Here is a 14,411-nt window from a genome sequence, read left to right on the forward strand (position 1 = left end):
ACACTCTGTATATGAATATTTTTTTTATTAATACATATCTATTGATTTCCTCGTAGATTCGAAAACAGCCCTTCAAATATGGCTTTTAATAAGTGTTGTAGCTCCTAAATCAAGTAAAATTACTTTTAAAATTGGGAACAAGAAAAGAATGTGGAAACCTACAATCTGGGAAAGTCAGGAAGGAATTCTAATACACTGTAAAGTAAGTTAAATTCCATTCTCGTTCCAGATCCGAAATAAAAAGAAAAATCGAAATTGATATTTTATCAAGAGACACTGATGTGTCTATAGAAGTTTTTTTTACAACAGACATTTTTACTGGGCGCTTTTTCAGTTTTTTGAAAAGATTTGTTAAAGTTAAACTAACATTTATAATTAGAGGTTTCTTACGATTTGTAATTTACTTTAGGTACCTGGCGATATTGAAAAAATATGTCAAGACAAACAAAATAAAATGCGTCAAATGAACTTTACGATGCAACCTTTTATAATCATCGTTGGACCAGAAATAACTGCAATCGAAAATATATACATTCGGCTCGATACAACATTATATTCTATGCCGACGGTATTAAAAGCATTGGATGTACTTTTCAAGATTTTTGTAACATTTAATGCGTGTTATCCGAAAGAATGTGAAAATATGTGGTATTTAATTCAGTGGGGAATTTATGAGATCCATACAATTTGGGATGAAAACATTCCCTTTCTATGCACTGCATTAAATAAAATAAAAAGAGGTTAGTTTTCATTGTGTATAAATCTGAAAACTTGTTTTCACAACTTGTTTGTATCATTTGCTTTTTTGAAAATCTATTATTTTTTATTTAGTAATATTGATTGATTGCTAATTATTGTAATGTATATATATATGTACACACACACACACACACACACACACACACACACACACACACATATATATATATATATAGTATATGCCACCAAACTTATTTTCTCATTAGTATTAGGTTTTATTAGTTTAGTATTAGCTCTTATTATTTGTTTTTGACATAAGTAACAATTAATTTTCTTGCGTCTTTTTGAAACATAAAACATTACGCTTAAAAATAATAATTTTTCAAATACTAACATCGCATTTTAAAAGATTGCTTTAGCCAAAAATGGATTGTCGAATTTGTTTAATAAAGATTTTCGGAGATACTCGAGCATATATTAAACATTTAAAATCATATCATCCATTTGAGATGACATATAAATGTATTAATCCTAAATGTTATCGGATATTTTCTTCTTTTTTTTCATTACAAAAACACTTAGATGCTAGATGTTCATTTCAAATACATCAATTACAAGACTCTGATAATAAAGATGATAATTTATCATTACAGACGTCTGTAATATTTAAAATGGAAAACATAACAGAAAATAATTCAATTACTAATACAAATAATTTTATAATTGAAAAAAATATTTCATCTAACGATATTGAAAATTGTGTGCTAAAATTCGTCGCTCAATTATATCAGAAACTTATTGCCCGATTAATAGTTCAAAAAATTATAGAAGAGTTTCGAGATACAATTCAGAATGTTTCTGAATATTTTCTTCAACAATTAAAATCACAATTACCTTCTAATTTATACAATTTTGATAACTGTAAGATATCTATATTGGAAAAAATTGATAGTGAATATAAAAGATTGCAGTATCTCCGAAAATCAATCATATTTTATCTCTCCACAATCATTCTTTATCGGAGAATACTACAGTAATAAAAGAAAAGAGCAAAACACAATTCTCACTGTTCAAAAATGTGAAGGTCAAATCATACCTATGCGTGAAACATTAAAGACTTTCGAAGACGAAAGTTTATTACGTACCCCACAAAATTATTGCGAAGATGTTTCAAAATTGGCATATGGCGTAAACGAGGAGTGTATATTCAATGAAATCCCTCATTTTGTGTGATTGCTCGATAAATATAACTTGCGATATAATGCATGATCTTTTCGAAGGTGTTTGCAGATATGATCTTGCGAAAATAATACAGTATTTCCTAATGGGGAATTTTTTCACAATGGAACATTTAAATGAAAGAATTAAATACTTTAATCATCAATCAAATTTCGATAAGGGAAACAAAATGCCATTGATAAAAATTGATCACTTAAAAAAAGGATATCTAATAATGACAGCATCAGAAATGTCTGCGATGATTTGTTACTTAACTTTTATTATAGGAGATCTAATTCCTTATGATAATGAAGTTTGGGATTTCTATCTCATACTTTGTGAAATTATTAATATCGTAACAGATACAATTATATTAAACGTTCAAATAAATTTCCTTAAAGGGTTAATAATTTCTCATCATGAAATGTATATACGACTATTCAATGATCATCTAAAACCCAAATTTCATTTTATGGTACATTATCCAGAAATTATTCGAAGAATGTGGGACCTCTTAAAAGTTTATCTTCTATTCGATATGAGGGATTTCATAAAATTTCGAAGAATTATGCGTCTATCGTAACATCAAGGAAAAATATAACATTAACATTAGCGATCAAATTGCAATTGCATTCTTGTTATAGATTTCTTTGTAAAAGAGGGCTTAACGATATAATTGAAATAGGTCCAGAAATAAGATTAGTATCAAGTGATTCGGATGCGCATTTAATAACACTCATTCGTAGGAAGACATTAGCAACTTGTTTCAACTCAATTTTTACGAATGTATCCCAAGTAGATGATAACATTTTAATGGAAGTTGCATGGATTCGATATAACAGCATTGTCTTTAGACCTAAATATGTGATCATTTCTAATGCTGATGAAAATAATTTGTCATTCGGGATAATGCAATGTATTATTTTAAAGAGCAGAGAATTATTTTATGTTGTATATAAAAAGTGTATTACTTTAGGTTTAGATACTCATTTTAAAGCTTATGAAATCGAATTGCCACGTGAGAATAGTACATATGAAATTTACACAGTTGATGTTTCGAAAGAATGTAATGTGAGGACATGCAATTTTCATATTTCAGGCGAAGGTCGATATTTTATTTCAATGTTCGACGTTTAAGAAATAATATCTTAGCGTTAATATTAATGTTCTGATAAAACACGCATGCACTTGTTCTAAAATATAAATTATAAAAAATATATATATAAATATATTATATATGTATTTTAATAATATATGTATTAATAATAATATATGTATTAATAATATATGTATTTTAATATTTAAAAAATGGTTCTTATATAAATATTATAATAAATCTTTTTTCAATATTTCAATATTGATTTGTCTTTAAATTTATTTCACATATTTTACCACTTTTTATCATAATATTAAAAATATTATTTATTTAAATATTTATTAATAATCATTTATTTATTTCAATTAAATATTTAGTAATAGTAAATAAATTGCTCATTTGTTTTAACTAAATATGTAGCTCTAGTAATTAAATGTTTATTAACTATTATAAAATTGCTTATTCTTTTAAATTAAACATTTAGTAATAGTTATCACAGCTTTAATTTCCCCTTAAGATGATTTAGTTATAATTACCAAATATCTGATAATACTTATCAAATATATTATTTTTACTATCGAACATTTAATTACAATTACCAGATTTTTTAATTTCTCGTTATCATGATTTAGTTATAATTACTGCTAATTTCGGCAATAATTGCCAACTCTTTTACACGACTATCTTACCAAAATTTGTTAATAATTACCAATTACTTTATCAAACATGTTGGCTAAACTAAATCATTTAATGATAGTTATCAAATATCTAATAATCTTAAACTGAATGATTTAGTAATATTTACAACAATTTAATACATATTTAATAACAATCATCAAAGATTTTATGATAAATATTAAATATTTAATAATTGTTACTAAATTGTTTAATTGATTCAATTGCAAACAAAATTTGTTTGCAACTAGACCAATTGAAGATTTAGTAATTATTATCAAATATGGTAATATTTATCAAATATTCAATTAAAATTCACAACTAAATATATTTGATAATTATTACCAATCAGTTTTTTCAGTGTAGAATAAAATTACCATGTGATCGTTATAATTTGTTGTACCGTTTAATTCATTCAAACTATTACAAATTTCACTGCATCAAATTTATTCGAACCATTATGTAACGTCAATTCAATCAAAATTCTCGAGAGCTACAGGCAATACAGAATCGTTTTTTTATATATTTAACACTATTATTACACTATCTGATTACAAATATTTTAAACTTATTTATATTTTGAGTCAAAATATTTATGATAGAAATATTAGTAAACATATTTTAAGTAATTAAAACCAAATTGCATTTTTTTTAACATTTGTAATCACAACTATTTTTTATTATTTTTATATATTTTTTTATTTACTATTTTTTATATTTTTATTATTTTTATATTAATATAAAAATATATTATATATCAATTTTTATTATTTTTTTCCATTTTATCATAAAAGTTTCTTTTAATGTGATTTCGGTTAAAAAATTTATTTTCTGTTTCGTTTCAAATCTGTATTATCCGACAAGCAAAAAATATATATTAAATAATTTGTCTTTTAGAATTTATAGCATCGTAATAGTACTAACGGAAACCGAGTAAGAAAGGTTCGATAAGATTGCAATCTCCAATATTATTGAAATTTAAGAAAAAAAGCGCTAAACGAGTATCCATCATGCTTGTTGCTACAATAAAGAAAATCATAAGGAAATTATTAAGCTCAATATTCTCACTAATGATTATTATGATCTTTATCTCATGCATACCAAGTAAGATAATCATTTGTATAATAACTTGTATAATAATTTGTATAATATTTGTATAATTTGTATAATATTTGTATAATAATATTTGTATAATATTTGTATAATATTTGTATAATATTTGTATAATATTTGTATAATAATATTTGTATAATATTTGTATAATATGAATTAGATTTATTTAGTTTATACTTATAATCGAAAGCACTTATTTAAATGATAAAACTTAATGATTGCTATAGGCAACTAAAGCCCTCCCAATTAATTATCCCCACTAATAATATGATTTGATTTTTAATTTATTTAGATCATTTAAAGAGTAATAATATTAATTATATTAATTTTCATGGACAAAATAACAAAATAAAGATATGGATAAATAATAATAAAAATAACACAAGAGAAATATATAACAATTATATATGCTATTTGTGGACTAATAATGTTCTTATATTTAAATTCCATTATACTTATAATAATCGGCAGAGAAAAATAGGGATGTATGTGGGAGGAGGTTGGACGTGTCTCTATCCTGCGGAAAGAGCATTCACACATTTTTCAGCCCAACAAATAATTGTTAGAAAACAATATTCTAGAAAAATATGTGAGGCGCAAGTGGCTGGATCGGGAATCGAACCGGAGTCTTTCGTTTTCCGGGCAATTGCTCTAGACCACTGAGCTATCCAGACCTCACACCTAATGCTGCTTTTTAACACAATGATATGCGACTCCAGAGCGATGTTGGTATCTCACTCGATGAATGCAATGCCGATTATGGAGGATATTATTTATATAGTTTATTATTATTTGTATAATATTATTTTATTTATAATATTATATAATATAAAAAATAAGAAATTAACAGACAACGTATACAGATTTTCTAATGTAACAATTGTGATTTCAATATTTTATATGAAAATGATTCTGTTTTTAGTTATTAAATAATTAAAATGTATGTTTTTATTTGGCAATATATGTAGCAATATTCATAATATTTAAAAGTATATGGTTTATACAAACATACGTATCTCGTATTTTGTATTAATTAATATACATTATGAATATTAATTTGTACATATCTCAACTTTTAACAATCCTCTTTTTATTTTTAGTAAATATAATTTTATTTTAATTCTTTGTGTTAGATATATATATATATATATATATATATATATATATATATATATATATGTATAATTAACTAATTAATTACAATATTCTTATACTATTCTATATATATATATATATATATATAATTACTATTTATAACTATTTACTATATATTTTTATAGATACAACAATTAAAATGCTATTTAATAATAATTATTATCAAGTAATTTCTATAACAAAATATTTTATATAATATTACATATAATATTTTTATTCATATAATATTATTCTATTTATAATATTATACAATATTAAATATTATATTAATATAATTAAAATGTATATTTTTATCGAATAATATATTTAGCAATATTGACAATATATTTAAATATATATGATTCATACAAACGTATGTAAACGTCGTATTGTAAATGTTTCATATTTTGTATTAATTAATATACATTGTAAATATTAATTCATACATAATCCGATATTTAGCAAAACTTTTTTTACATTTGATAAATACAATTTTATTTTAGTAATTTCTTGTGTTAGATAATCTACACTTTGTTTATGGTTTTATAAATTATATTTATATCGTTACTTATACATTTTGATGACTTATACATTTCGATGATTGATGATTACATCTTTTGTAATAAATTGTAAAAATTTACTAAAAAAATATAAATTTAGAATTTTGACAAATAATTAATATATTTGTATCCTGCAAAAATATCTGTCACCGAATTTAATAACCTGTCACCGAATAATATATTTAGCAATATCGACAATATATTTAAATAAATATGATTCGTACAAACGTATGTAAATATTTTTATTTTTCTGTTGTAACGTAGAAGTACGCCGACTACTGTAAGAATAAGAGAAATAATGCGTAATAATATTATTTGGCTCAAATTCCATAAATCAATTCCTTTGTCTATTAATCTATATGTTGTTGCTTTTGTTATTTCTTTCATTGAAATTAATTATATTATTCTATACACCCATTTGATCAACGAGCGACAGAATCCGTGGCAACGGCATCGACGCATATCCTGTAGAGAGAGCATTTACACATTTTTCAATCCAACGAATAATTGTTAGAAAACAATATTCGCGGACTAGAAAAATATGTGAGGCGCAAGTGGCTGGATCGGGAATCGAACCCGAGTCTTTCGCTTTCCTGCTTTAGACCACTGAGCTATCACGACCTCACACCTAATGCTGTTCTTTAACACAGTGATATGCGACTCCAGAGCGATGTTGGTATCTTGCTCGATGGATGAAATGCCGATTGCCATGGAGGATCCTTGAAAAGATCGCTCGCTGACCAAATAAGTGCCGGTGGAGGTATTCGCGTGCACCGCATACTGGCTTCCGACTGGCCTTCCGTAAGAAACGGCACCGACGAGCATAACGCCGTAAAGTGACCACATCCCCTAAGATCCCTCTAGTAAATACTAAAATTCCCACTGTGTCAAATAGTAGTGGCGGATGGACCCTAAATAGGGTCGAAAATTTCAATGAAAAAAATAACGAAAACAATAACATATGGACTTATAATAAGGATGATGTGAAAAAAGAAGAATCACAATACAAAATTTGAAGCACTCAGTGAAGAAAACAATAATAAAAAGATTAACAATATTTAACGAATATTTTATTGAAAAACGTAATAGAAATACACTTTAATGAAAAGCGTCTTTTATTTGCGTTATTTCCAGTAGTAATATTTCTTATAATAATATCTTATTTGTTATGCAGGTAAATTTTAATATTACGTACTTTATATTAGATATTTTCAATGCTTATATTTTTGTACATAATTAATTAACAAAATTACTAGTATTATAGTAAATGAGTAATTAGATGCATGCATTTTACATGCACCCGACACATGGGCGATCGTATAATATGTGAGTGAGTGTATGTGTTCGTAAGTGCGAATGTGGTGTATTTGTGTGTGTTACATCATATGTATATATTAATGAAGCATAAAAAATAATTATTTTAATGTAAATTCATAATATTTAAGAAAAGATCTTTTTTATGCAATAAATTTTATTGATATTAAAAAGAACATAACTATTACATGATATTAAAACCAATATTTTAATTCTTCAAATATGATGCTATACTATTTTATCATACAAGTACCGAACAAGATTCAGATAAATTTAGTATAGCAAATTTTATATTTATTCTTTGCAAAAAGTAATAACTATCAATTATTATAATGAAAGTATTGATTAATTTATTATATAATATAAGTATTGAGCATTTTTATTAATAAACACATTTTTTTAATCGTTTACAAATTTTGATTACAGATGTATTATGAAATGTTGGCGTAACTTAATAAATAGGTTTCGTGGCAATCGAGCTAGAGACAATGAGCTAACTGTCCGTTATCGAGGTAATAGAATTCATTGGACTTCAGATTTATTGCGACACGTAAGTAAAATATACTTGTAAGTAAATTAAACGTAAAGTCTATCTTAAATACGGTATACTTTTTTGAGACACAAAAATAAGTATAATGTAACTATATAAGCAAGTACCGACATAAACATACAGATGCTTTGGAAATAAATGATGAAACTGTAAAAGAATATTTTATCTTGTCAAATAGATTTTAAAAAATTCATATAAATATGAATCTAGAAACGTCTTCATTTTAAATAAACAGGTTTTGTTTATGATAGAGTTTAACACAAACATTTCGTTAAAAAAGGATGCTGAAAATAATTATTTTCTTCAAACGTTTGTCTTTTATCAACATTTCATCGACAATCTCGTCAAAAATAAAATTTCCCATAATATTTAGAATTATGTGAGACGAAGCAATAATACAAGATCTTTCCAAATAGCAATAAAGCATTAGCAAATGATCAAAGATGTCTTTGCAAATCACAATCTAGAGTATCACAGAATAATATAAGCAAAAAAGGTCCGAATGATAGATCAGAACAAATTATATAAAAGGCTAAGTACCAAACGTTAGATATTGAAAATGTAAATGCAATTTAATGTGCTAATAAATATCGCATCTAATCAAACAAAGATCTTTACATATGCCAATATCGAATACAATTAGATGACAAACGTTAACGTTTCGATTCACTTCAAATCCTTATTAATGTATCGTCTTAAACAATATGATTTCTTAAATTCGTACATATAAAAACTATTGACGCAAGAAAATAAACAGCGGTGAACACAGCGGTGAAACAGTGTAAACACACGTTTATTTTCTTGCGTCCATAGTTATTATATGTACGAATTTAAGAAGTCATATTATTCAAGACGACATTGATAAGGATTCGAAGTGAATCGTAACGTTATCGTTTGTCATCTAATTGTATTCAATATTTGCATATGTAAAGGTCTTTGTTTGATTTATTGCGATATTTATTAGCACATTAAATTAACGTTTTTAACATCAATCGTTTGGTTCTTAGCTTTCCATATCATTTTTTCCCCAAAATCTAGACATTTTTAACAGATAGATATAAATGAATAAACAAAAGAAAATTATTTCTGACGATTTTTTTGGATTAGTTTGAAAAGATAGCGTTTCTAAGTCCATGCTGGTATAATTCTTCTTTCATTTTTGGTATAGAATATATTTAAGATATGTTTCTAAACTTTCTCTTGTTTCTAATTTAAAACTTTTGTATTTTCAAGTTATATTATATTAGTAATATTAATAATAACTCTAATCTTGCAGTCGTTAGGTGAGGTTGAACTTTAGGAAAGTTAATATTGTTGTTTGTGCATTCGCATCGCAAAGAGTCACATATCTATAATATTGATTATAAGATTTCTTAAGTACATTATAAAGCCTTATTCTCAACTTTAAATTGTCTAGACTATATATTGTTAAATATGATTAATTTTTAAGATAGGATATATTTCAATAAATGTATAATGTAACATAATTTTATAAATTATGATTACTTTTTTCATATTTGTAAATTTTGGGAATTGCCAAATTGTGCGAAAAATATAATTTAAAAATATAATAAATTAAAAATGTTTTATGTAATTTTAATAAATCAAGAAAATAAAAATAAATTACTATAAATGATTTTATTACTATAGAAGATTTTTTTATATTTAACATAAATTTAACACATATTTAACATAAACAAAATTTTTTTAAGTATATCTTTTTGTGTTATAAAATCGATATTTGTTTATGTATTACCTTTATATCATTACTGTTATCTTTATTAATGAGAGTTTTCTATGTAATAAATTGTACGATTCTATTTAAAAAAATATAAATTAAGAAACTTGACGGAAATACTAACAAGAAATTATTAACATGTGTTTTCCATCAAAAAAGTGCCTGACATCAAAATTAACACTGCAGTATTGATTATCAGTTAGTCGACGGAGACGGCTAAAGAATAATTCACTTATCAATTAATTGTAATTTTAAAAATTCTTTATTTCTTTATATATTTATTTCTTGTTGTATGCAACTTATAATTTATGTAAAGTAAAAAAATTATTTAACACTGTACATTTAATGACATTTACATTTCTCGTTTAAATAGCGTTGAAAATAGATATTAAGAAAAAGGAAATTCATTATTTGCTGCCACATATTGTAATATTGGTAGAAAAGAAACCATTGTGTCTTTTTAAAAATAATTGGCTTTGTAGCTCAAAAGAAATAATTTATAAATCATATTTTATATATATATGTATACGTAATATATATGTAATATATAATAATATATTAAAATGAAAAATAATTTTTATAAAATTGATATATATATATATATATATATACATATATATATATATATACATACATATATATATATATATATATATATATATATACACAATATTAACAAAGAATGTAAAAATTGTTATCAGTCCAGATTTATTATATTTATTTACGTTTAAAATATATAAGATAAATATTTTAACTATATGGATTGCACAAAAATGTATATAGTATATAATAGTTAGCGTCAATGAGTATTATGAAAATAATTATGTAATAAAAACATGTAAACAAATTTTTTGATAATATTATCAAAAGTATTAATAATTATTATAAAAATTACTTTGAAAATTATAGATATGTAATTGAGTTATAAACTAATAAAGATCATAAAACATACATAAATAATACATAAAAGATAAAATATTATAAAATGAATAACACAATAAAAAATTATAGACAAAATAACATATAAATGTACCTGATATTTAAATTCAAAAAGTATGATATAATTATATCACATAAAATGGATTGGCATTGAGACGTAATATTTCCTCCATTTATTCATTTGTTCATTTATTAGTATCAGAGAATTACCGAAAGCTGTTTTTGATAATTTTTCCTTTAAATTAAATTCCACTGTTTTGATATTTAGTTTTGTTTTCTCTATAGGTGGTTCATATGGTAATATTTCTTTATTTTCGACTAAAGAATTATTCACATTTTGACAGTTAGCGCTAATATCTTCCATGATAATAGCATTCTCAGGTTTTGTTGGAAGATTTATTAAATCAACAAGAATTGAATTATTTATATTATTATTCTCTGTACTAAAACTTGAACAATCAAAGTCGACTGTTTTATTGCGAATCTGTAAAAATAATTCAAATTTTTATTATTTTTTCATTTTATAATTACATTGATTAAAAATAGTAGCAAATAGAGTCAGTTTAATTACATAATAATTAATATAAAAGAATAGAGAAAAAATATTAGAAAACATACACTGTATTCATTGAAATGTCTGCGTAGTTTCAATCGATTTAAAACGTTGGGAATCAATTTATTGAAATCAGACGAATTACATTCATTTAAAAGATCGCCCAAATCATCTACACTTTTAATATCATTCGCTACATAAAGAAAATATAAAATGTTAAATATAAGAAAATGCCAAATGTAAATATAAATATATATCAAACTTCAGTGTAAATAAAATAGGAGAAAAAACGAATTATATATTTATATAATTATATTATAAAATATATTATATATTTTTATATATTCTTTACATAAATTATAATTTATAAAAATTTATTAATTTATTGTGCACAACAAATAAGATTCAAAAGATGCGCGTAAATAAAAAATATCCAAGGTTGGTTAAATAATAAATAAGATAATATTATAGTTACAAAGAAATTTTTATTTGAAAAGAAATAATAAATTAGAAGTACCTTGACAAATATCATAGAAATGAGGCAATCCCCAACTCTTTAAAAGAAAATCCATTTCCTCGAAATGTTTCGAAATATCCGATTTTGAACAGAATTAGTCTTCACACATAAATGCGTATAATAATCGATGCGATTACTTCGACAATGAAGAAAATGCTAGAATATTACGGATGAGATCGTGGCGACGAGACCATCTTTTGTTTCATAAAAAAAGAAAAGAAAAAAGAGAAACAAAAGATGGTCTTGTCGCCAATATAATATTTATCTTATATATTTTAAACGTAAATAAATATAATAAATCTGGACTGATAACAATTTTTACATTCTTTGTTAATATGTATATATATATATATATATATATATATATATATATCAATTTTATAAAAATTATTTTTTATTTTAATATATTATTATATTATTATATATTACATATATATTTACATATATTACATATATATTACGTGTATATAAGGTAAATGGCTATAACTTTGTCAGCGGATATAATTTCGTCAGACCTTCTAAAATTAAATAAATTAAGCAATCTCGCGTATATCGACTATATTCGTATTGAAACGATGAAGTGTTCAAATCGTTTCAAATCGGGAAATATAGTCGATATACGCGAGATTGCTTAATTTATTTAATTTTAAGAAGGCCTGACGAAATTATATCCGCTGACGAAGTTATAGCCATTTACCTTATATATATATATATATATATATATATATATATATATATATATATATATATATATACACGTAATATATATGTAATATATGTAAATATATATGTAATATATAATAATATAATAATATATTAAAATGAACAAATAATTTTCATAAAATTGATTAACTAATACAAATATAAATACAAATCGTTTTAACTTGTTTAATATTTACTAAAATATCTTTTTTATTTGAGATCCAATAATCTATATTTACTATATCTCTATATCGTGATATTTACATGTTAAATTTTCTTTTTTTAAAGAACACTTCAAAACGAAGATTTTGCTAAAATTACAGAAGAAATAATTGAGTTATTTCCAAAAGAATATAAAGAAACTTACTATATGCCACCTATACGAAAAAAGTATTCAAAAAATATGATAAAGCTGGTATCTCAAGAGGAAAATTGGTCGATAAATTTCGTAACGCATTAAAATTTATCCGTTCTGCTGAAAAGTTGAAAAATAATAACCACATTGAACAAAATGTCATTGTAAGCCAAGGTATTAATATTTTGTATTAAGATTTATCATGGAATTTTTGAAAAATATATAACTGGTTCAATAAATATTAATTTTTTAATGCTTCTCAGCTGATAATCAACAAATCGCAGAAGAACATAGAATTTGGTTGATCCATAACCAAAAACCACAGAATAAAGTTGATGAAAAATGGGATGCGTCATATATATTACACGTTGAAGATTGCGCTAGTAAAACATACAAAAATGTTAATGACATATTTATAAAGTGGCCTATATTGAAATTGGATTCTTCTTATATATTGGTAAATGTCTATATTTTGAAATAATATAATAAAATAAGGCTTTATAATAAAATAAGACTATATTTAAATATAAATAATAGAGGATGAGCTAATAAGACTCAAGCACGGAAATGAAGCGTATGATTTTTTCGTTTAAAATCTTTATTAAAGGAAGTAAACATTTTGGTCCTTCCTTTGGGCCTCAGCACAATTGTGATAAAAAGATGTTTCAATTCTGCATCATCGTCTCAATATATTCCATGAGCTCTCTATTAATTTATTAACTCTTTTAATTAAAAGTTGAGATGATATAATGTGACAATGATATTAAAATAATTGAAACAGTGCCGAGGCAGTGATTAAATTAATTAAAAACCATTATAACAATAAAAATGCTCTTTTAAAAATACTTTTAACTGCAAATTTTACTATTACTACTAACAACTACAAACAAAATACTATAAATTTGAGTATTAAATCTTTATTAATAATTTATTAAGATGCTAAGTTCACCAGTTTTAGGTATGATAATTTGTATTTATTCTTATAGATTGAAAGGGATTTTTATCGAAAATTTCCTCAATATAAAGAAAAGTTATTGAAATCTTGGAACGTAAATTTTGAAAAATTTTTCACTTATTTTAAAAAAAATTTATCTACAGGAGGGAACATTTATGAAAGTTTAATGAATGCACAGTATTTAAACTTAGGTAAATATTCGTACATTAAAAGTTTTATTTTGATTTGTAATAAGAACGATACACACATACACATACATATGTTTCATATATATGGTTATTATTAGACACTCT

General features: G+C 23.9%; 2 protein-coding genes and 1 long non-coding RNA gene across 4 annotated transcripts; 2 read left to right on the plus strand and 1 right to left on the minus strand.

The window, feature by feature from the left end:
• Positions 1–61: 61 nt before the first annotated feature.
• LOC145963568 (uncharacterized) lies at positions 62–4,644 on the plus strand. The gene is made up of 3 exons (XM_083085650.1): positions 62–202; positions 410–740; positions 4,586–4,644. Exons 1-3 carry the CDS (start codon positions 149–151, stop codon positions 4,600–4,602), a joined length of 402 nt encoding a protein of 133 aa, XP_082941776.1. The 5' UTR covers positions 62–148; the 3' UTR covers positions 4,603–4,644.
• A 3,407-nt stretch (positions 4,645–8,051) lies between these two features.
• Positions 8,052–12,292, minus strand: LOC145962932 (uncharacterized). Of its 2 annotated transcripts, none has more exons than XM_083084440.1 (4): positions 12,107–12,292; positions 11,655–11,782; positions 11,247–11,520; positions 8,052–9,708 (listed from the first exon to the last, which is right to left on the minus strand). In XM_083084440.1, exons 1-4 carry the CDS (start codon positions 12,159–12,161, stop codon positions 9,701–9,703), a joined length of 465 nt encoding a protein of 154 aa, XP_082940566.1. In that variant the 5' UTR covers positions 12,162–12,292; the 3' UTR covers positions 8,052–9,700. The 2 variants fall into 2 exon arrangements, with proteins under 2 accessions (XP_082940566.1, XP_082940565.1); XM_083084439.1 differs by having other exon boundaries at positions 11,131–11,520.
• Positions 12,293–13,107: 815 nt separating this feature from the next.
• LOC145962517 (uncharacterized) lies at positions 13,108–14,209 on the plus strand. The gene is made up of 3 exons (XR_014435872.1): positions 13,108–13,337; positions 13,427–13,620; positions 14,150–14,209. It is a non-coding gene; the product is annotated as an uncharacterized LOC145962517 (long non-coding RNA).
• The last annotated feature ends 202 nt before the right edge of the window (positions 14,210–14,411 follow it).

This window comes from Camponotus vicinus, unplaced genomic scaffold, assembly GCF_025532165.1.
Source record: "Camponotus vicinus isolate PSW18456_S1 unplaced genomic scaffold, iyCamVici1.0 SCAF_12, whole genome shotgun sequence".
NCBI classification, from domain to species: Eukaryota; Metazoa; Arthropoda; class Insecta; order Hymenoptera; family Formicidae; genus Camponotus; species Camponotus vicinus.

Bases quoted from the DNA above. Each gene is read 5' to 3' on its own strand.
- LOC145963568 (XM_083085650.1), top strand. From the start codon at position 149: ATGTGGAAACCTACAATCTGGGAAAGTCAGGAAGGAATTCTAATACAC. The intron at 203-409 runs GTAAGTTAAATT...AATTTACTTTAG, and splicing joins GAATTCTAATACACTGTAAA to GTACCTGGCGATATTGAAAA.
- LOC145962932 (XM_083084439.1), bottom strand. From the start codon at position 12,161: ATGGATTTTCTTTTAAAGAGTTGGGGATTGCCTCATTTCTATGATATT. The intron at 11,783-12,106 runs GTACTTCTAATT...TTCTTTATGTAG, and splicing joins TTTCTATGATATTTGTCAAG to CGAATGATATTAAAAGTGTA. The intron at 11,521-11,654 runs GTATGTTTTCTA...TTATTTTTACAG, and splicing joins GACATTTCAATGAATACAGT to ATTCGCAATAAAACAGTCGA.